The sequence below is a fragment of the Lepisosteus oculatus genome, chromosome 6 (genome assembly GCF_040954835.1).
Source record: "Lepisosteus oculatus isolate fLepOcu1 chromosome 6, fLepOcu1.hap2, whole genome shotgun sequence".
In the NCBI taxonomy this organism is placed as follows: domain Eukaryota; kingdom Metazoa; phylum Chordata; class Actinopteri; order Semionotiformes; family Lepisosteidae; genus Lepisosteus; species Lepisosteus oculatus.
The window spans coordinates 9,368,063-9,392,686 of NC_090701.1; the positions used below are offsets into that span (position 1 = coordinate 9,368,063).

Consider the following 24,624-nt stretch of genomic DNA (forward strand, 5'->3'; position numbering starts at 1 on the left):
ATTCATCATGCACCCTTGTACATTTGGTAGAAGTCCACAAATTAACTTGCGTCCAAAGTGAGATTTTATTCCATCTTTGGCTTATTTAATGGTTGGTACAACTTGCATTCTTGGATTAGCCTGGCTCTTTCTTGAATTGCTATGAGAAGAGAACCAAACCCATGTTTTGTTTCATATATTTATATGCAATTGAGTAAAGTTTGTGTTGGCTCCTATGAATGCTCTTCGTCTTGTTTTTCTTCTGATTAATACACAGGGTGTATTTTCAGTAAAGGGTGTGTAGATTTTCTTACTGGTAATTATTGTATAATATATCACATAAAAATAGATAAATATGCTATTTTTTCGCAAATTTATTCTTGTGGATTTTGGGGAAAAAAAGATGAATGACAATGTAAAATGCTATAGATTACAGTCTAGTCTACAGTCTGCAGCTTATTATTCGTATACAAATGTTTTAAGCAACAGATTACCTTGATGATAAAGTAAACTGGGGTTAGGGCTACCAGTAATTTTAGTTATGAAACCTCTTGATGCCATAGTTATTATGGATAATCCGTTAATGTTATGGATATTCTGTGTTTAACCAAAGGATTGAGCTTTTCAGATAGACACACATGTAGTAAAAGCAAACATCATCTTTTCTTGTTGATTTTGAGAAGATTTTAGGCATACAATTGTGAAGAGGTTTAATTTGAAATGCTTTTATGATGTTAAGTAACAATTCTTTGGCCATTGTTGATTTTTCCTTACAAAACTCATGCTCCCTTCCACACTATAAACAGCATTTTTTTTCTTTAGTGACAGCCTTTATCGTGAAAAGAAATTGTGGATATCAAATTCAAAACTAAACACAGTTTTTCTTTTCATTGTCTTTGTGATGATCTGCAGTCTATAGGACATGTTCACTGATATTTTTTTTTCTGTTTTTGCATTTCAGGAAATATTCATATATAGTACAGTGTTATAAATTAATAATGTTTGCTTTCTGTCAGTTCATTTTCTCAGCAGCAATTTCTTTCAGTGATCATATCATCTCTTTTAAATAAAATCAGCTGGGGATCTATGGTCTTTATCAGCTTGGCAGTATCAAACCACCTATAGAGGATGTGTGTCTATAAGCCATTCTGTGAAATATGTCTTGCAGTAAGTGTTTATTTTTACAGTTATCTTTAGAAAAATCTTTAATTGTTTTGGTATTAAAATAATTTAATTTTTGCGGCCCTACTGACTGCTGAGGTGAAATTAAAAAGACTGGCCAAACAGATGCCTTTGGTACCATCTTGTAATCCTCATTTTGATCTCGTGCTTCATCAGTCAATCAAGCAAATTAATTCCCTGAGCTTTAATTACAGTAGCTGTGCCACAGATTGTTCCAACTCACATATTTTTCCTGTGCTATTTTTGCTTTAATTTGGACCTACTTCTCTGATTCATGGGCTAGTGTCAATAAACAATAAAGGCTAAAGTAAATCTAAGGAATCTGGTTTAGTTTCAGTTCTACAAAATAAGAAAACTATTTCTCAATTACATGTTAAAATCTGCCTAATAAAGCCTGACATCCTATTTGTAGCTGTCTAAAAGCTGACTTGTACTACAAACAAACAATATATTCCTGCAACAAAAAATCTCCCTTGTTTCATCTCTAAAGATCCTTTTTAATGTTTTGTTATAGGTGGCTGCTACAATTGTGAATGTACTGTAATCCATTCAAAAACACGCATGTAGGAGGAGCTTTTGAAATTTGTGAATTATGGAAAATGTTTTATTTGAGCAATTCATGAGACAACAGTTAAATATGAAAAGGAAGCACGCAATGTTGGGAGTAGTAATCATATGTGGACGGAAAACAGAATAATAAAAGTTTGGACAATCACCCTGTCTTTGTATCTGGGTGTCACCATTTAAATGTAACTGTCTACTTTGAACTTCTAATGATTTTCTCAAAAAGGGGGCACTAGATTATCTTATTGTGGCAGTATTTTCATGTGAGTGTTCTAAGGAGTCCCTGTGTTTTAACCAGGGTCGGTCTCTATTGCTGGAACAGAGCAGAGCAGCAAAAGCTGCATTGCACATAATTAGCGCATCCCAGGATACAAGACAATAGAGCTGTAAATAAGGAGATATGCAGGAGTAATTGATTTTCAAATACTGTAGGTGTTCTTAAATTACATTGAATCAGCAAAGATAGTCTATTCATTTGGTTTTCCATTGTCATTCTCCACCTCACTTTCAAATGCAAGACTTACTGTCCTGCCGTTCTCTGTGTAGTTTAAATTAGTAACTGGAAGACAACTTTGTTGACCTCTTATGGATTTTAGCTGCTTCAATCAAATCTGCCCTGAAGACTTCTTTGGTTCTTCATTAAAAATCGTTCATTTCTTTAACCTATCCCCATAAGTCAAGCGCTTTAGCTCCAGGGTTAGTCTAGTTACTTTTAAGTGGACTTTTCATTGCCACTGTCTCATTTCACCTCATTTCTCACTCTGAAAATTACAATGCTGTCAAACAGCTTCAAACAAACCACTTGGCTAAGTGCTTTTAACTATATCCGTAAAGAATGCAATCTATACATTTGTGATTGGGGGGATATTTTGGACAATTTCTCTTAATATTTATATTATCTGCCGAAATAATCTGTGGCTACTTGACTACCACCGTCAAATTTTCATTTCAGCTTCATAAAGTTCTACCCCATTTTTTCAGGAAGTAATGCCATTTAATTTGGGAATGGATTTTGTGAAGAATATTTTAATTCCATGAATATGCATATTGAAAATATTATTTTCTCTGTTTTGCTTTATATATATATATGAGGTAAAAGATGATACTTCTATCACACTGTTATCATTTTTTTTTAGTGGATTATCTTTTTGAAGCCTCATAATTCAGATTTTGGGTAGTCGGAAAGACAACTCTCGGTGTTGTCTGTATGTGACAATAGCAGAACTCAAGTACTTTTATAGTTACCATATCTAAGCAGAATAATATAAAATTTGTGGGGAACCAAGGTATCAGGATTGGAATCGGTTCTTTTTTCAAATCCATTCACCGATTTTTATTCTTTTGTAACTCCTACAGTGTACAGTGTAATTTGTTATACAATGGAACAGCCTGTGTCTAATTTGAAAGATACTATGCTGATGTCACATTAGACAGACACCTTAGCTAGTCCAGAGAGGCAAAATCATTGCAACGCATACGGCCATCAGGGTGTGTAAGAGCCGGCTTACCAGAGCGGTGACGCCGCCCTTCCCTGTGATAGCAGGACTATAGCTACTGGGCTGTGGAGAGATCTCTCTTTAGCTCACCGGGCTGGGTCCCTGCTGAGTGACGCGGGAGTCCCGGGTTCGAGCCCCCAACGGTGGGGGGCCGACCTAATGCGGCAAGGGCGCCCGCCTGAGCCCCTGTTGCGTTACATTATATTACATCTAACCCACCTGTCTATTGTCAAAAAGTTGTTCAGTCCTGTTAAGGGTTGCGTGCACGAGAAGTATATCCCAGAAACACTGGGTGAGATGCCAGTCCACCAGACAAGAAAAATATTACACAATTTTGTTAAGAATCTTCCTTCTAAAGAATGGATACTGGAGCTCCCTAAGGTATTCTGATGATGCAGTGTTTAAGTAAAGAAATTATATCAAATTGAACTTCACTTAATAGAATTGTGAACAGCATATTCATATCAGCTTTGTTCTTCTTTATTTTCTTTTCCTTGGTTCTTTTTTCTTCTTATTTCATGAACTTTTTATAAATTTGGTCGTGGGAGTCTTTAAGTTCAGAGATATCTTTTCTCCAATCTCTGATTATGTGGTTGAGCAGCAGTGCCATTCAGGAATTACAGAGATAATAGGATGACATATTCCAAAAGATTTAAAACTTTGCAATTGCAGCAGTTCAATCAATGGCAGTAGCAGAGTGAATCTCTGATGACTGTAATTCAATTGTCTATTTTTTGCAACAAAGCAAAAAAAAAAAACCTAAACAATCTATTGAAGCAGTATATTACTATACCCTTGAAGGCTTTAATTATGAAGGCAGGACAGTACTTTGCTGGTGATAGAAGTTATTGGAGACACCACTGAGGAAGTGCTATTGTGTTTGAAGCTGTTTATGCTTTCAAAAGTCAGCTGAACCAGGATAGAAAGCACATGAAATTGGAAAACCCCACAAGGGAGCCATGAAGGTGCTGAATTACAGAGTGGGAGGGGCAGAATGAGATATATCTTCCCAATGAAAGCATGAAAACAGTCACCCAACTGGAGGCAGGTGATCGAAAACAGTACTCAGACTGTTAAAGTAACTAGCACAATGCTGTAATTAGAAAAAAGAAACTAACCGGAAATGTTAACCATGTTTCATAATGTTAAGATTTGTTATACCATAATTACAAAAAAAAAATGCCTGCTTTAAAAAAAAAAAATTCTGTTGATGCTTTGAATGAGAACGCACATCAATAAACTTCTACATAAAAAATGATTAGTGCCATTTTCTATATGGTGTTTTTTTCCAGAGATGTAATCTTGGAACACTGATCAAATCTGAATATCAGCGCTAATGGAATATTATATTTTAAAAATGGCAGTAAAATTCCACAATTCCACAACTGACAACATTAGAGCCACTAAATATACTAATGAGTGCATGTCGTAATTGTGCTATCCGGGATACCTGTTTCAGTAGTTCTCAAGTTTCTTCTATCAACATGCGACTTGAAGTGACCATAAATATGTGTCCTTGACTTTCACCATCTGCTGGGGTTCTCATTTAGTCTGATAAGTCTAATCACAAATTGTTGCTGAGCTACTGATCCCTAAAGGTCTCAGTTCGGGTATTCCACAAGAGAGCTGGGACAGAAATGACATTCCCTGTGGGTTCTTAGCTAATACAGTCAACCTCTGTATCTCACTGAAGCAAAGAATCGGTGATCCATTGCACATACTGTACTCCTGACTTTATTTGGAAAATAATCTTTAGAAAGTGTGAACAGAGAGACCCCACCGATAGTCTACATATGTATAACCATGTATATTTAACCTAACTAGAGCATATTTAACATCTTAGAATTAAAGTATTCAGTGTAGTGCTTTCAAATACAAAGTGCAAACAGTTTAATCAGTCAGGAGGTGAAGTATTGACATTTTTCAGTAATTAGTTAAATCACTACATGTGGATAACAACCCTTCTCTTCACTGTTACCTTTTTAGAGCTATTGATTCTCATCACATTATGGCTGCTATGTGGAATGTTGATTTTTCTACTTTGGTGTCATCTGAAATCTGTCTGGCCAGCTATCATCTAGCAAGTGGATTATATTTTTTCTGCTTTTTAATAAAATCTTGGTATCTTTTCAAATCATTTCCATTCAAAAACATCAAACAGTAATAACAGGAATATCCCTGTTTTTGAGAGTATAGTGTTTGATATGTGTATCTTGCAATAAATTAACTTCTTAAAGAAAGTGTTGTATGCAAGGCTGCCATTAATACTGTCCAAATATGATTCATACATGGGATTTTTGATTTAAGGTTTTAATATTATCATGGGTTCACTGGTAATGTATTCACCAGTGCTTTCATTTTATAATTCATAGAAAAAAAATAGGACTACACTTATCATTGGTTGAGGTGATCACTCATAAACAAATTCTCCACTAATCATTGCACTAATTGCAGTGTGGCTCTAAAAGAGCCTGTGAAGGGGCAAGGAGAGGGTGAATATATACTGAACGTCAAAAGAAACTTCATCTATTCATGTGTTTGTTTTTACAAAAGCACAGCATACTCATTATGTTGTATTATTGATTATTCATGCCTTTCCACGATACACTCGAGCAGCTTTGACTTTTACATAGGCACTAGATCACTTAATTTGTGTGATGGATGATTGGGCACAGATAATGAGGTGATTCTGCTTGTTGAATGTCAATAAAGAAAATCACATAAAAAAATCAATATGCGCCGTTTGTAAAGAAAACAACACCTTCAAGCCATTAGTATGTTGGTTGTTGGAGTAACATTACTGTCACTTCCTATCAAGATATGGAAGATCAGAAGTCAATGCACCTCGTCAAGACCGATGACCCAGCTGTGATGGTCTGACGAGGGGGTCTAGTTCCTACAGAGCTCCATATGTAGGGATTGATAGCAGCCTGAATGCATGACACTATGTTCATAGGCTGAAAACTCAATTGTTGTTTATCCTGCAGACACACCCTGAAGTAATAATCTTCTGGCAGGGCAAACGTGTCACCAGGATGGGTGTGTAGCACTGGTTTTGCTGCAAGATGAGGCAGATATGCTGTGGCATCTGCAGATGGACAGCTTATATTGTTTCCATCGGTGGCCATATATGGTCCTAGGCTGTGACTTTTCCAGTAGGCTCCTTGTTGATCAACTTCGTTGATGACCAGTGTTAATCAACACAATGAATTTACTTCTGACGTTTCTTTTGATTTATAGTACTGTATATAATTTTAAACATAATATTTTCTTGCACCATTGTTGATGTTAAATGGCTTTTTTTTACCAATATGTTCCCATGTTTTCGATTTAAAAAATGACAGCATTTAAATTATTCATTGGAGGAAGCCCAGACTTTATTTTTAATAGTCCCAAAGAACTCTAGGTTTTACTGCTTACTCTCCTTGTAGGAATAATTAAGCTATTTAATATGTCTGTCAGTACTGCCACAGTGGCTATATCACTGCCAGCAGAGAGTGAGATGTTACAGTACATTTTTTCTCACTGGACTAATTTATACAGTTTGAAATAATTGTACAAATAATATAAATGGAATTCTGTGATAGCCCATCATTTAGTACACACATGGCTAGAACTCCAGGTAACATATAGAGTGACAGTAACATAATTATACCACACCGTGACTGCAAACAAAATTCATATTACACTGTAATGAAAAACGTTCAAGCCTGGGCAGTCATCTGCTCAAAGAAGACAAACAGAATTTCATGGTCAATTTTTCTGCACTCTCTGCATGTGCTTATGTTGCATGTGTAGACACTCTAAGCTTAAACCTTTGCAAGAAATAAAGATTCAGGCTAAAAAAAAGCTGTGAACCATTTTTAAGCAAACAAGTGGGTGTCTGAAAGTATTGCAGTCCTGCTTCTATTTCACATGCATTTCGTATGATGTTGATTATAGGGTGTTGAGAATGTTTTCTGCTAGCTTGTGACCATGTTTTTCTAAATGCAGTTTTAAATTTTGTCAAAGATAAACAGATAAAGCTAACAATAAATAGAAATATGCAGAAATATACAGTGTTTGTTTTGGGGCATATATTTTATTTTTGCAAGGGGCTAGAATTTGTAGCTATATAAAATATACTGGTTCCATTTTTATTTAAATGAACCGCTGTGATTAAAATTCTGTCTCCTAAAGATGTTTTGAGGATGACAATTGACAATTTCTGTGTACAAGTCAATAGAATAGAATATTTAGTCTGGCTATATAGAGAGAGAGAGAGGAGTACATTGGCAAATGTACATGTACTTTGGGATTTCCACTGTTCTCTTGGGATGTGCACAATACAACAGACAACACTTTCACTTTGTGTGCATGGTACATTAGAAAATGGTCAAATAAAAATAAATTGTGATTACATTTCTTGTTTCTGGTTTACAAATGGAAGATCATACCATAATGCAGGTGCAAAAACATTAATCTCATTCTTTATCACCTTTGAAATATAACTCAGTGTGCTCGAACATGCTGGAAAGTAAAGACATGAGTGGGAGTATGCCAAATCAGTTACTCTTTCCAGTAGCAAGGCACTAAGGTATTTAAGAGCTTTTATGTTAATCCTAACAACTCAGCAGAGATCCAGAAGAATCCAGATGAGTTCTAGTCTCTATCAAGTGTATCCTTCTTTATAAGCCAGGAGGATGAGAATATTGCTGTTTTATTGTAGTTCTTTCCAAAATTAAGAGAGTACTTATGTTTTGGTTTTCCCGGTTGTTGTCATATTTCAAGTCACTTGAAAAATAGTGCTCTCAGTAGGGATTTTGAATGATTTATTTGTATTCAAATGAACCTCCCATGAATAGAACATCATAAATGTGCATATTTAATGATCATTCAAAACATTTAATTGGCAAAGCATATCCTAAGCATCAGAAGACAGTTTACATTTCTAATTGCAACATATTCTCAATGTTCCTTTCAGAAAATTTAAACCATGCCATCTGCACTGGCATTTTATTGAACAGACATGACATAGTGAAATTCATTATTATGGTGATTAACGTTAATCATCAATGGGGTTGATCACCAAGGAGTTCGCTGTGAAAGTTGCAGGTAGTAATGATGAATGTCTTACGGGATTCTATCCCATTCTTCTTATGGATCCAAGGCAAGCATGTAGCTTGTTCACTGGTCTCTGAATCGTAGATGCCACACATCATCACAGCCTGTCTCACAAATGCTCAATGGGGATCAAATCTGGCCAGGAGTGCATCCATAGCTAAACTATTACATTCTTATTTTATGGGAAGGTAACTCTGGGCCTTGTCCTGCTGTAATTTTGTCACTCCAGGATGAGCCTTCAGGAGGGTGATCATGATCTATGCACAGCTATGTAGTCAAATTGCCACCAATTGCAACTCAAGTATAGACTAGACATTCTTGGCCAGACCACTCAGACTTCCCCATTGATTGTTCCCAATCAATTAGCTTGTTGTTCTGCATGTCTGCACCACAGTGACTAACATCCATCCTGGTGGTCTGCCTGAAACCTTGGTTCATCACTAATATAGACTCGGCTTCGCCTATAGCACAAAGGTATTGTTGTTCTGTCCATGCTGGTTCCTACCTGTGCAGTTTTATGGAATTTCACCAGGCTTGACAGTCAACATCTGATATTTCCTCATCATCCATAAGTGTGGTGATTTAGTGGTTATGTAATACAACTGAATTTAGTTTTTGACTGTCATAGGCAGGCATAAATAATCAAAATAATGACATTACATTTAATCAGTATCCAAAAAGCTATAAGCTCGTGTAAATAGAGGAATACATTTCCTTTGATGCTCAGTACATTATACAAAGACAATGTGAACTCAGATACTGTAAGAATAGATACCACAACCATTACTGTTTTTTTTTTAAACTGGTGATTGTAATAGAAATTGAACAGAATATTCAGTGAAGAGCAAAAAAAGCAGATGTTCTTGTTTGATTGCGGTGGCAATCAAGCTTTCATGCTGGCTTTAGTAAATTTAAACTTTTTTTAGTAAATTGATTTCAGCTTCAGCACAAACTGAAAATGCTTGCGTTTAGCATTTTGTTTGTGAATAATTTTAGCAATAGAACTAGAACTTTTCTGTCAGCTCTGTCAGAGCTGTTTTGTTGCAGGTAATGCTGTCTCTTTTTTCTCTATAGGTGGAAGAGGCATTTAAAAAGCAACCAATGAGCCCATGAATAGCACATTTTGCATATGAAAATGTGCATATTTAATGATCATTCAAAACATTTTACTGGCAAAGAATATCCTGCAGTTTTCTTGAATTGAATTTCTTGCAGTTTTAATTCCTTTTCATTTTTTTAAATCTTAGCTTTTAAGTACTTGTGGAGAGCAGAAGCACAAAAAGAGAGCAGCACTGGGAACTTTGAATTCTGTAACTTGTAGAAGGATCCCACTGTCTCTTTGCTGTAGACAAATCTCATTGTATAGTTGTAACCCTGTAGGTGAGAGTTCTGCAGTTCTGGCAGCTTAAAGTATCAGTAAAGTGCTTTTGTGTTGCAGAAAATAAATGTATTATCAAAAACACCAGATTTCTATTGGTTTTTTTTTAAATATATTTTGGATCCTATTTTGGATCCAGTCAGTTTCACCGTGTTTGCCACAATGAGCTGCCCTTGTGTCTTTATAGTCTTTTGGATTCATCTTCCACATACTGTATACTATACTAACAGAGGATAAATTATTTACTTTTCTCAAATCTATATGAATTGCTGGCACAGCGAGGGACAGTCCTTCTAGTCTTAAGTATCTAATATCGATTAATGACAATTGCTATGCACATTCCCATTTGTTTAAATGTTTATTGACCTTTAGTGAAAGAATACATTAATAAAGTAAACCTTAGCCATCTTCATAGCTCTTAAACTCTTACTTCTTGCTGTGAATGTTTATTCAGTCTGTCATGAAGTTCTTAACTTTGACTTTAAGCTTCCCCTTTAGTGTGAGTAAATCTATTTTCTCCTACATGTTAATTTATTGTGTTGATAGAGTACTGTATATTTAGATGAGTTGTTAGATGTGTCAAACTAATGAGATGCAGCTTAAATATAAATCTAAACTACAGTTATCAGTCTGTCCTTCTTTGTTTTCATCCCCTTTTACAGTTCCCCATATTTCTGCTTTTTTACATACTCTGAGAAGCATACCTAATATGGACATATACTGTTTGTATATTGCATCTTTTAGTAATAATAAGCAGCTCCATTTTAAAATCTTTCCCTAACTGCTACTTATGTAATTTCTTGCATGGTTCAAATTTTATTGTTATTTGCATTAGGATTGGTAAGAATTCAAGTGTCTTCTACAGATACTGAGGAAAAAATACCATTTTGGATAATTGAAATGAGATCTTGCGTATTGATAGGACTATTAAAGACCTTTAGTATAGTCTTCACTTCAGAAATGCTTTCTAAGGATCATTACTGTGCTGGAAGATGTAGGTGGACACTTATGGCTTTGTTGTAAAAAATGCAAGCTCTTGAATATCAATACGACATTTAATGGTTTGTGGTGAGATGTGAACCACTCAGTATAAAAGCTCTAATCTGGGTTGTGCTTTTGTGTTGTGTCCAAGTTTTTTTTTAAACTTCCATTTTTGCTTGCTTTGCATAGTTTAGTCTTTTTTTTTATTTTGTCTTTGCCAAATATTTTTCCATAATAAAAATAGCATTCCTTGCCTTCAGGTACATGTTTTCAAATTATGACCATAAGAGTTTAGCAGTTTTACAAACCAGCATTCTAAGCCAAAGTTTATTTAAACATTCATTTAAGTTCAAAATTAATTTAAACATCTCTATTACTATTTCTTGCAAATCAATTCAGGCATGTAACTTACTGCATGTTTTTTTTTCTACATTTTCCTCTTTGTTATCAGAATACCTCAAAAACCTTTTTGCCTCTTTATTTTTACTTTTTATGTTGCTTTTCTTCCAATATTTCATTATGACTGTGTCATCCTTTGGGATTTAGGATTACTTCCCTGACAGTGTTAAAAAAATGAGGAACTGTATCTGCAATCATGTCACTGGTATGATAAATCATATTCTAATTCTGTATAATTTTGCCATGTTCTTACCTGAAATGTGGAAACAAATCGGCTCAAATGTGAAAAGCACTGCATAATATGACCTTTATATTTTTAATCTCCGTCAATCATTGTTGTATTACATGCTCTTCAGTGTTATTTCCTGGGTCTTAACCATTTTTCACATTTGCGCACATTCTTAAATCTTCAGTGTGGATAGAGGATTAAGTACTGTAGTCATCTGCAATAGGCCCTGAAATCAGTGGCCAGGTGTTTAGCTGTATGACAAAATGATTCTCTGAACTATCAATTTGTTATGAACATGGCATTTTATAATAGCAGCCTGTTGGCCAAATCAGGGGAAAGAGATTAATAGCATTTGATGAGAGATATCAAAAGCTCATTTGTTGGATTGAAAATGTGACATGAAATACTGCTTTTAAAACAATAGTGCCGGTTAATAACTTCAGCAGGCTACATAAAACAGGAGATCTGAAATTATTAGTGATCTTCATGTTGATCATTTCCTATTTTCTTCCCAAAACGCAACTACTGTAATTATTAAAACTGGCCACCTTGCAAGCTCCTGTTTATATAAAAGACTACAATTTCACAGCTCATGACTTTAATAGTTCTGTACCTCTATTCCTCATTTCATGGGCCCTTGGGAGGCTATTGATATCCACATTATTACTTCATTAAGTACATAGTGTTCACTTATTGCTAAATCTACAGCTGTTCCATTACCCATAATCCAATCATGTCATACACTACAGTGACATTATGAATTGAGGTAAAAAGTCGATAATATTTGATGCAAAGGCCTTTGATCAGGGTCAGGGCTGTCCAATCCAGGTCCTCACGGCCTGTGTGTCTTCAGCTTTTTATTCCGGTTTGGCTCGTAACAAGCGAAATCAGAACAATTAATCAGATAGACTGGATCCAATTTAACAGCTTCTTCCAGGTCTTCAGTTGCTTCAGCTTTACAGAGGTCTAGGAAACCTATAGACACATCAGCCCTCCAGGATTATGACTGGTCATCCTTGTAGTAAGTGCATAAGTCTATCCCTGATGAGTGTAGTACATCTTTGACAGATCGAGTAATCGGCTGACCTAATTAGCCATGAAAGGCACGGAAACCCTGAGGAAGAAATGAAACAATGAAGGATAGTAAACTGGCAACAGTTGACAGCTGTTGTAAATTGCCGTGGTTGACAACTCTGGGAACAAATGAAAGGATGCAGACATTTCAGGTCCCAGCAGTCAGCGAAGTCCATCCCTGATGTCAGTGACAGGTTAAAATTGTATCCACAGTCTGCAGCGCTCCCACTCAGAAGAAAGAACCACTCGCAAGAGCTGAAATCTCTCCCTCTTGGGCTTTTAGTTTTTTTGTTCTGATTTCAGTGTACTCAAATTTGAACTCATTAAAAACATAGCCAATTCACTGTGACATAACAGTTTATTAAAGCAAGCAACAAATTATTGAAAGTTTATCATTCTTGGATTTCGCGTGTACTCATTCTTAACTTGATAGTATCCAAGGTACCTACTGAGATTTGTCTGTATCTATTCTTGAAGAATTGTGACAGATTTATAAGCTTTGGAAGAGATCGATATAAACATAAAGCATGTCTGAGCAGTTTGTAATCATTGGTTTTCATTTAAATTAAATAAAATTACCATAAGTGAAGATATATTTACAGTGTGTATGACATACATGGCTCATCTGGCTTCAGTTCACTTTTTCAACAGCAAATCCATTTTTTTTCTTTGAAAGTGATCTTATTTTAGCTGGATTGCACCACTCAACCCAGTGCAGATTCACATGCTGGCATTTTCATCTCTGCAGTAATATAAAGAATTTTATGCCTTGTCAAAATTGTATGACCATATTTACTCAATAAGTTACGACTGGGACAATGCAGTACCAAGGTTTGGATTTATATATGAGGTAGCCTGAAGAAAAATGTATTTCCATGTGTGTCAGTCTAGTAATAATAAAATGATTCTTGGAACTTGACTCCAGATATACGTTTTTCAAACCTCAGCAAATGAGGTTTGAAACCAGACCTCAGCAATGAACACCGCCTACAGTGTGCGCAGTGCTTTGTGCAGCTTAATGGAGATCTCTAGACAAGAGTAATACTGTGTCTTGTACTGTAAATTGTATGATGTTGGCTTTCCTCCTACATTATCTTTGGTGCACTGAGGTCAAAACGTAAGTTCTGAATTCTTTGTGTGCGCAACCAAAATTAAATCTTAGTTCTTAAATTGTACCACACAGCCTTTGGATCAAAGTAAGAGCCAGACTTTTATAAAGGCAAGCAGAATAGTTTTATTTAAAAGAAATGCTAGAGAAATCAAAGCTATCCTTACTTCTGCTCAGCTGCCTTACAGAAAAGATCATGACAAAGCAGCAATACCTTTCCTTCTTCTGAGTGTTTGGATTATATAGATTTATCTTATTTCTTTCTCCTCTAGACTAAAGTCAGTTTAGACTGAGGTGTAAAGTATAATAAATCATGATGTATTTAAGCATTTTGAAGCTTTGTAAATTTAGACTTTTACTGTTGTGTTTTGTTTGAGCTGTGGAATTCTTGAGTCTTGTGGGCTATGCCAACTCAGTAAGAGAACTTTGATAGTGTGCATACAGCATATCTACACATTTTAGACTCCATTAACCTCACAGTTTTGTGTTTAAGGGTTGGAGGAAACCTGACTGTGATTAGTTATCATAGTCAGGTTTCCTCCAACCCTCAGGGAGGATCAAAGTGACTTCTCAAATACAGTAAGACATGGATGAAGAACAGAAACTCTTGACTGATATGGCTCAGCTTTATCTGCGGTAATGGTTAAACCTAGAGTTCTGAGCAAGAGGTGAACATTCATCATGACATCGCCCCACACTTATAAGGTGGAAGTTAGGGAATAGTGATTGATTGCTTGACCCAGAAGTCATTGACCCCTATGTTTATTAGATGTCTCAGAGGCCAGACAAGCTTGGAGCCAGAAACTTGAGCTTGTCCTTTGTGATTTTAGCGGTGATTTTGGTTTAACCCTTAAAAACATGTGCAAAACATGAACCTTTAAAACTTCTTGACATTTCATTTAAAATCCACCATTTCAATGTGTATGCTGGAGTATTCATGACCAACTCAGAACAATGTACAGTATGTATTTACTGGGAACAAGGGAAATCTGCAGTTTTATGTGTATACTAGTTTATGAAATGAAGGTTTTTACATCTTTTTATCAGAAAGTGCAGTTTACATGTTGAGATTACAGAAGAGGTGTTTGCTCACTCATGTGATCTTGCTCTTTGAGTTGGATTGATAAATAGCTTCTGTCACTTTGTTTGTGACCCTCCTCAGGCAGAGCCAGTATGCATTGGTTTAAGGACTTGCTGCTTGCATGTAGTGCTGGCTTGTAATGTCATCATCGACCTCCTGTTTTAAAATTGCCCACACGTCCTCCCCTCACTATTTCGTCTTGATGTAGTGAAACCTAAAACTGTTTTTTAACAGTTTGATCTTGATATTTGATATTGACAATCCCCAGAATTCAATAATATGCAACTTTAATTTATTTTTCAGAATCAGGCTGTAGCACAGAAGATAATGAAGTATTCCACTAAGCAGTGTCTGTTCATTTCCTTTTTTGCTAAATAAAATTTGGGATCCTTAATTAATTAGATTCAGAAGCCAATGTCTGTGAATATCCCCATGGAGATGGAGTAGCAGGTCAGTCAAATATATAACAGTTAATTTTGCAGGAAGGCGATGGCTGTTTTAGCAGATTTGACTTCCTTAGCAGCCTATTTCCCGAGACATGGATACTGCCTGAGCTATTAACAGTACTGGAAATATACTGTAGTGCTTTGTTCATTACATTTGACTTCGTTATGTTATTATGGGAAACTGAAAATCAGTCATTTAATTTATTATCATGTATCATTTAGGGACACAAAATACATAATGTGAGTTTAAGTAGACTTATGGGTTGTCAGTCATGAATGGTGAACAGGCGCAACAACATGATGTTCAGAACAAAACAGGTAAGTCCTAGGTTCAGATGTACTGTGAAATTTTGCAATAACCAAATTAAATTTGAGTCTGAGGTTTAATCCTAAACCTCCTTATCATTCTGCTATATAGTGAGTAAATAATAAATAAATAAAATATTATAATTAACATTGATTATGATTAATTATGTTAATTTATGTGTGATGAATTGTACCTTATCAGCTATGAAAAGTCCATAACCCCCATGATGTTCATGAGTAAAGGAAGTTTTTGGAGATGGTTATTGTGTACAGGCCCTACTGTCATAACTAACGTTGCTAATTGTTCAATTAATAACATTTAGAAAATAGATTCCTGCAAACAAGACTTATTATTCCAAGAAAACCCCTTTCAGATTTTATGAATATTTGCATATTTTCACCACAGAATGTTTTCAGAGTTTCATGTGGATCTTAGTTCTTTTTTTTTAAATCAACAGCAGCAATGGCTGTACAATTTTTAACCATATCATTTGAGGTCCATGCAATATTAAAACAGGAAGCTTGTATCTATTAGGCCACAAATAGAGCACTGAGTGGGGATCACTGCTATCAAGTGTCAGTCAGCAAATCCTGTTCATTGCATGATGAGCTTTTCTCTAAAAAATGTAGCAAGCTAATCTGGAACTAATATGCATGTTAGTGCATATCATGTCACTGGAATGTAGTGTAGGGTAAATGTACACAAAACACACTGATTAAACTTCCAGTGAGACATGAGCCATGTCTCATTATTCATGGCTGTGAAATAAGCGGGGGCTTATTTATGATGCACTTTACTATTGTAGTACTGTATTTTATGTGGCTGGAAAAGAAGGCAGCAGGTTGAAATAACAGTTTTTACAGAAGAGCACAAGCTGAAACCATCAGCCGGTCTAACCTTTATTTTAGAGCCTTCAGAAGGTTCTAATTACTGGCTGATGAGAGGTTTCACAGAGGCTGTTAAGCACAGGTACATGCTGAATCTGGAGTTGGTAAAAGCTGTATTTTGTGAAGCAATTACCATGGTCTGGACTTTGTAACAGCTAGTAATTTAAACACCTGAGGTTTTTTTTTCCTCTAAGGAAGCTGTGGAAATGTTCAGCTTTTGATTACTTTCATGTAAGAGGTCTTTGTTTTTCTGTCATGTCCTTCTAAAACACTGTCATAATTAGGATCAGATTTTTGCCATTAGGAGAAAATAATTTAACATTGTTACTTAAATTGTTTCTGGTACTATTATTAATAGTTTCTCTACACTTCAAAAAAAGAATAAAGGACAGACTTTCAATTCATGTTCTAATGTTAGTAGGAGTTCTGACAATTCTAATGAAGAATTTGACCAGAGTACTGTTTTCTGTTACCACCAGGTGCTATTTTAGATATATTACATTATAATTCACCTAAGCATCTGAGAGAGTATTGAGCAATAGGATTGCATCAAGCAGCAGTGCTAGTGCCCAGCCCTTATTTTGACAAAAACAGCAGTTAACTGATTACAAGACGCAGTGCATACAGCTGCCACACTGAGATGCAGTCACAATAACACTTTCTCTCTGGCATCATCAATCCCACCCAGGTCTCCACTATTTTTTGTGATGTACAGTGGAGGCGGCATTTCCTGCCAGTGGGCATTGAGTCCCTTCACCCAATCCAAGAGACTTCCACCCAGCTCAAACCCCCAATTCCCATGTGGGTGCCAGTCTCCAGGCACAGCCTTGCTCCCTGTGTCACCTTACTCACAAACACACACTCAGACAGGGATACAGAATGGGCCTGAGCACTGGTATAAGCAGAAGATAATTATTGTAATGTAATTTCTGGAATTTTTTAGCCGAGAGGCGAAGGTCCTCTTAATTCATTAATGAGGTACAGCCCCCCACTTAGGTCACACTGCGCACATATTGTGTGCCAGCAGCCACACCACACCTGATCAGGTATAAAAGTTAAGGGAGACCTTAAGGTAGTGAAGTAGGGCAAGTTCTGAAGAACAAAGTATAATTTTGTCAGGACAGGAGGCTTAAAACCGCCGCTTTAAAGAACAGTAACAAGATATCTTTAAAGACCATGGTGTTTGGACCTCAGTTTCATGTGTAATCCAAAGGTCTGCACTTCGTACAGCATCCCCAGTAACTATGCCGGGGTATTGGTTTCCATAATTGTGGCCCAGAGGAAAGAGTGCCATCTAATGGTCTAGCAACACCACTTACAGCAGCAGCCTGGTTTTCCTTGGAGGTGTCCCATCTCAACACTGATCAAACCTAGCCTTAGATAGCATCCTGAAATCTGATGAGACAAGGCAAGGAGGTGGTAACAGTGAAGGTGACAGAGGACAAGTAAGTCTTTGACATATTGTGGGATCATTACAATATCAATCAATGTTTAGAATCTTGTTTTACTTGTAAAAAAACCCAGAGTGAATAAATTGCATTTGTCCACTGAGGAATATCAGGCTGTTAACTGCAGTGTTTTGCTTCTGACTTTCAAATTTGTCTTCTTATCCCTTTAATACTTAATGTTAAATGCTTCCATTACTCCTTTTCCCAATTGTCAGCTGACTTTGATCTTTGCTGCATTTAAGTTTGGATTGTATTTTTTTTTAAGTTTAATCGAGGATGGATATTTTGATTTTAAGATGTTTATCTGTCTGAAACAAAAGCTGACCGAAAGAGCACATCATATTATAAAATCTCATGAAAGGGTTAAGCATGCATCATAGATCAAGTTGTATGAATGTAGAAACCAAATGTGAATGATTATGAAAGTCATGTGATAACTGTCAGACCAGAAATGCGTGATGCATGTACAACTATTGAGTAGTCTTGACATGGGAATGAACTGTTGTGATGAGTGCAGCAACAACCTTCATGATTTTCTGCAGGCATGATGGGATCAGCTGTTCTTGGAAGAGCAATCTTGAGAAATGCATTACATTCTGCCTGTTCTAAGTCTAGTAAAAGCACCTATTTTCGTATGTTGGCGGGTTTGAAGTTCTGATTCATAGATTGAGGTCTTCATGAGATCTGGGTTTTGTTCAGCCATCAACAGGTCAAATGATGTGCTGCAAAGGAGTAGGTCAGTCTGGGACAGATTTTTCTTAAATAATGGAAAATCTGCAGATCTGAGTGATCTACAGGTCCCTTTGTTTTATCACATGCCATTTAAGGACAGATGGTGCCGTTAAAGCATGACAAGCTTTCACTAGCCCTTCACAGCTAAGATTAAATTTTTGTATTTCATTGCCCAAGCTTGAACTGGCAAAGAGCGTTTTGAATAAAAAGTAATGGACTATATTGCTGAGATTTATTTCTGAATCATGTTTGATTTACAGTAAACAAATTAAATTTGGTAAACAGCCATTGTAAAAGATAGACTTGCTGCTTACTGTGAAAGTGTTTGGCATTATTATTATACACAAAAATACAGCTGCATTTCAAGATTGATGAATTTTGAACGTGTGAACGAAAAGCCTGTAGCTCTACAAGATCCATTCAACATGCAGAACTTCACATTACCAGTGTTCCTTGAGACAAAACTATTATTCATACTTAAGTTTACCTGAGTGCTGAATATTACTTCATGCCAGAAAGTATGAGGTGATTTGTTAAATCACCACCATGAAACATTTCATTTTTACAATAGCTTAATGCTCCATCATTAAGCATAGTGGACCTGCTTATAGCCTTTCATAACCTCTTTAGGTTGAAAAGTAGCTGCTTTGCTTCTGCAATGGCAAACTAAATAAAAATAGTTTGTCGTTCTTTCTGTGTGTAATCAATTGAATAATGATACATGTTCATATATTTAAAGACATGATAGATTATTATTCAGTTCCAACTTTCATGATAGTTAATCTCTTTGGATAAGCAAACATGTTTAAAAACACACTAAATTGTATATGTAGCATATACATAACTCCTTAAGAAAGACTGGATAGGTACAAAAATGACCACTTTAAAAGACCTCAAGCTATTTGAGAAAATGAGACAATGTAAACTTCTGTCTAAAATCCTTCCTCCCATGAATAAATAGTTGAATTTTTGGACATCATGCAATGGTAATGCCAAAATTAGTCTGGATTCTCATGGAATGATCTATGTTCTCCTAATCTGTGAAAGTCAGAACTTCAGTGTAGAGAAAGAAAAGAACTGGCTAATTCCAAATCACTCACACTACACAATCGAACAATTCATTGATACAATTTCATTGATAAACCTTAGTATTGTATGTATATTGAATGGACATAGTTACATTTTTTATACCAACTGTAAACTTTGCAGTTTCTATTCTGTGATAAGTCATCTTCTTTATAGATGAGTGTAGAACACAGCAGTGTAGGACTGAAACAGATACGGAACAGTAATATGGCTTCACTGATGTTCTTTAGTGTAAAATATGAATAATATTAATGCAGTAAACCACATAGGCTTTCATTGTTTACAGCTATTCCTGCATGATTTAAAACTCAGTCAGATTTGTAAATTACCTCAATTATTTATTTGTTTGCATTAGAGCACACGACAGCTGTTCATCACAGCATGTTCGGAAATGTTTCACAGGAGTCTTCCAGCATTAAAAACAACCCATATAAATGTATGATAAAGTGCTCTGCTAAGAATAAAATAATTATTTTAAGTGTTGTGATGACGTCAAGATATGTAATGATCTATTTCAAAGTCAGGTGACAATATTTTATATTTTATTTTATAATCTTGCCACTCACATTTATAGCTGTAATTGTCTGGCACTTGAGAAAATTATACTGTAACTGCAATTCAGCTGTATTCTTGATCACACTGGACAGAAAACATGGGTGTTTAGTAGTAAATGCAAATAATGTCCTTGGCCAGTAACCACATTGCTTTACTGCCGTAGTTATCCTGAAGTACGTTTATTGAAGAAAATGGCATAAAGAATTTTTAGAAGCTCCTAAACACTCTAGTTTTGTTCAGTTTGGGAATTAAGGTAATTCTCTAGTTTCTAATACATTTTTATATTTCTTTCAAGTATACAGCACAACAGAAGAAGCCTATTTATTCACTTATATACTGTATTTGGAAAACTTAAATAGCTAGCATTTGGATATTGATTGAATGTTTTTTGGCATCATTTTAATCGATTTATTTCATCACTGATCGTGATATACTTGAGTGGCTTTGTTGAGATATTTTTAACTCTTATTAGTGAGTTGAATACGTGTAAATGGACACTTGAATGGACATAAGTTACCTGATTTAACCTGTGTCTAGCCACTACAGAACTTCACTTGTAGTGATCTGTGGTGTGACTGCTCAGAGTTACATTGGTCAAGTCCTCGGGCCTCACCTGCAGATCTTTCTTACAGGCTTCTAGCCCGTGACTTTCACACTAGAGCCCTCTCTTGATGACATGTTAAACAGTATATACTTTTTTGTATGTATTTATATGTCATGTCTGTTTACTAAACTGTTGATGTACTGGCTACAGAAAACAGTTTGTCAAAATGATAAGTTTTGTGAATTGTGCAGTTATATATGATGCTTTACATACTATATATATTATATATATATATTATATTTTTGCCTTTCCATTAATGTGTAATAATACATCTTCCAAGCTCATTTGATATCAAAGTATTATATGGTTCCCTGTAACTACTCCCTGGACATTTACTTTGGCATGGATGCTGTAGAAGATGCATTTCTTTTTGCCTGTGTCAGTTTTTTATTACAATCTCTGCTCATATACTATAACTTTCTGTATGAGAATTTTGATGTCCTGGTTTTTGAATTTTCAATCTATTTCACACACTTACTTCACCATGATGTGTATCTGCTTGTTGTCTGGTGCATAAGTTATTTTGCCAACACTTTGCAGACAGACCACAATTCTTTGCTTCTTTTTGTGAATAGCCCTGAATTGTTGGTGCTCTAATTTGTTGCAGATTCTCTTTCTGCATGAGGCTCAATGTGTTTTCTTCCTCCTTTCATGTGATTTACGTTTAGTGTTGTGGTCCTTGCAATTTGTTTATATCTAGTCTTGGTGTTATAAAGGGGATTTGAAGAAAGGTGATTGTGCTCTGTAGAAATTGGAGATAACGTGATATTGGCCGGGGGTTTGTTTTTGTGTAAAATCTTCAGTGGCATCCAGGGTGCGTGGCATGACAAGCTGGGTTAATGCCATGTCATTCTTGCTTCCTTTTACAGATCTGTCGGAGAAAAAGAGTGACCTTCGTGTATGTGACGACTCAACGTGTCGATATGGGGGCACATGCAGGGATGATGGGGCTGATCTGAAGTGTGTGTGCCAGTTTCAGGTAAGGTATCGTCATACGGGCAGCAAAGCCATGTGTGATAGGAAATGGAAATCATAGACTCATTGAAATTCAAAGTCAATTATGCAGATTCAAAACCATTCTTTTGCATGTCAGAAGATGTAGGGCTCCTGTCTTCAACAGCGTTTAAGTGCCCTGTCATTTTAACGTGGTAGCCTTTGTCTTACGACTGTTTTCAGTAGAGTTCTCTGAATAATTTACAGCAATATCTCAGTTTTACATTGCATGCGGCCAAGATATGACCTAATCTATATCTGTTCTGCCTCTCCTAAGGAAAGAACAAATACATAATATGTAATTTATGTGAGAAATATTGAGCTGGTCTGTGCAGTGGGTGAACTCATTTGAATTGCTTATTATAGCATAAATATGTTCTGTACAGTGTCTTGTGAAAGTATACATGATTTTAAAGCATTTTTAATCAAAATGTGAATGCTCAAACAGAACACTTTTATTGATGAAATGAAAATGTATGCAAAAACTGCAAGGAAAATGACAAGCTAAAATATGACGATTACTTTCACTGTGCTTCATCATACATAAAATAAGACCTAATTAAAATTGCACTTTCATAATTATAATTCCATAAATAATCTGAAACAATCATGTAACATTTTTGTGTAAACCACAGTGTTTGTAAAAAGAAATTTTGACTCCTAACCCAAGTTTAATTGAGTAAGAAAATGCCACTTGTGAATTAAAAAATATGCTGGCAGTGTAAGAGATTCCATATAGTTCAGCATCAGAAAGTTTTCCGTACAAATAAGAAGTCTGTAAATATTTCTAATATTCTGTACAAAATAAGATGTATCAGGAAAGGTGTCAAACTGATAATATATTTGGAAAACACTGCCCAGACATTTTTGAAAGGAGAGCAGTTAATAGTATGAAGCGTGATTCACCACGCAGCCTGCAACATATGAGGTGCAAGGCTATAATAAGCTTTAGTGTGATAAAACCTGCCAAGTTTCAATTCAGTCAAGGAAGTGGTTCTCTGCCAACGCAATAGAAGTTTGAATTTTGCAAATAAAATGGTGGCAAGTCAGTGACTGTTGTTAATGCAAGATCCACAATTTGCTGTATATTAACTGCACTGTCACTGCAGTGTTAAATACCAAGCTTTGAGTTAATTGGCTTGAACAGGATTGAACAGGAGCAGTTTGTATAAGAAAGTGCAAGCAGTTGGATGACCCAAAGTGGGTGAGAAAATTAATCTAAATTAAACTTCTGAGGTGCAAATCAGAAACAGCTTAAATTGATCATGAAATTGGTCAAATTCCAGTTAGGTATGTCTGGTGTTTCCAAAGAAAGTGTGATAACCTGGCCATCTTGATATGTACAGAAATGATAGTGCATCATACGTTAAAAGCATGCTCACGAGCAAAATGTTCACCATCTTTGGAGTTAATTGTCCAAACAAGTTCTAAACAATGGGTTTTGTCACGAGTGCGTATCTACATCAAAACAAAAGTAATGGAAATAAGGTGTCAATCTTGGTCTACACAGAAACTCCATTTGGACTCCACTATTCTTCTTATAGGTACTAGAATGAGATTGCTAAATTTTACAGATCAAACAACTGAGCATTTTTGCTTTATGTGCTGCATTTCACAAATTGGTTGGGAATAGGAATAGGAATTATGATGGGCAGTTTTCAGGTGTACATTTGACATTTGATTGACCATGGAATCAAACTTTTCCATTCAGTTGATGCTGCAGTTCACAAGATTTTGAAAAGGTTTTAGATTTTGAAAAGGTCTGGATGTCATCGTGGTTGGTGTTTACCCCAGATTTGGATCAAGCGTAATGGCTTATCTGTTCCAGTACACCTGCCAATATGGATTTCCTTGGTTGCTCGTTCTCTGAACATGAATGGTTTCAAAAGTGAGATTCTCACAATCGCTGTAGGTCTTCACTACTTGGAAGTAACTAAAGAGATTTGTTAGCCTTCATATTATATGAAGAACTTTCAGATGAAAGGAAACCAGTTGGCTCATCTAGCCTGTTAGTTAGTCGTTAATTGAGAGAAAGAAGATTTTTTCAGATTCCATCATAGGACTTCAGTTACTTAATTCAGGCACTCTAAGATGAGAAATGAGAGCTGCACCTCTGTTTTGTTATTGTCCTTTCAGGGCAGTCAGTTATTGGCTGGCAAAATAAAATATATATTTGAAAAACAGAGCTGTCAGACGGTAACATACCATGTGTTCAAATTAACTAACTAATCTGTGAATGTAATTTTATGTCAGATGTGTCTGGCTATAAAACACACAGCTCATTTAATGCTTTGCAGGTTTTGTAAATCTGATAGTGACTTAATTCCAGCAAAATTATTTCTATTGGATTTAATCTATCCATTCCTTGTTGCAATTTCACTCACGGGATTTATAAATTATCTTATCTATTTAATAGCAGCAGGTGTCTGTACATTTCCAAATCATATAGTAAAATCTACGTTTACTGATTTGCATTAATATTTCTTTGATAATCATTAACAAGTACAAGTAATCATTAAGGAAATAAGTAATACATTTCTTTTTTGGTTTATTCGAGATGCAGCAAAAGTATTTCCTTTAGGACGCGGTAATCGCCGACAGCTTCTTGTCCATTATTCCTAGATGTTGACATTTCAAGCCCGTATTAATCCATGTATCTTAAAGTAGAATTGAACAAATAAATGCATTCTGGCAAAATTCATATCTGTACAGTAAAAGACCATGAAAGGAAGTGTATTTTTTTAATCAAGAATGTGGAGCTGATAAAAACTCAAAAAGAGAACACTGAATATGACTTATCAAGATGTCTACATCCAATCTTTGTTACAGAAAACATCAAAAGGGCTGTGCTACTTAGCAGCTCATACAGCTGCTTACACTTAGTTTTTCAAACTTACAATTAGTTTTTTCAATTTCTAATTTTGACATTGAATAATGCAATCAAGAAACCATATTGTTACAATTTAATATTTTGCAGTCTTAAAAAAAATAT

At 35.6% G+C, this 24,624-nt stretch overlaps 1 protein-coding gene across 3 annotated transcripts in view; it reads left to right on the forward strand.

Moving 5' to 3' along the window:
• Positions 1-24,624, forward strand: part of tmeff1a (transmembrane protein with EGF-like and two follistatin-like domains 1a) — an 87,885-nt gene that overhangs the window by 27,326 nt on the left and 35,935 nt on the right. For all 3 annotated transcript variants that reach the window (XM_006634535.3, XM_015354948.2, XM_069190945.1), the window contains one exon: positions 21,509-21,618. In XM_006634535.3, the coding sequence (XP_006634598.1) occupies positions 21,509-21,618 (110 nt within the window). The remainder of the gene's footprint in view (positions 1-21,508; positions 21,619-24,624) is intronic.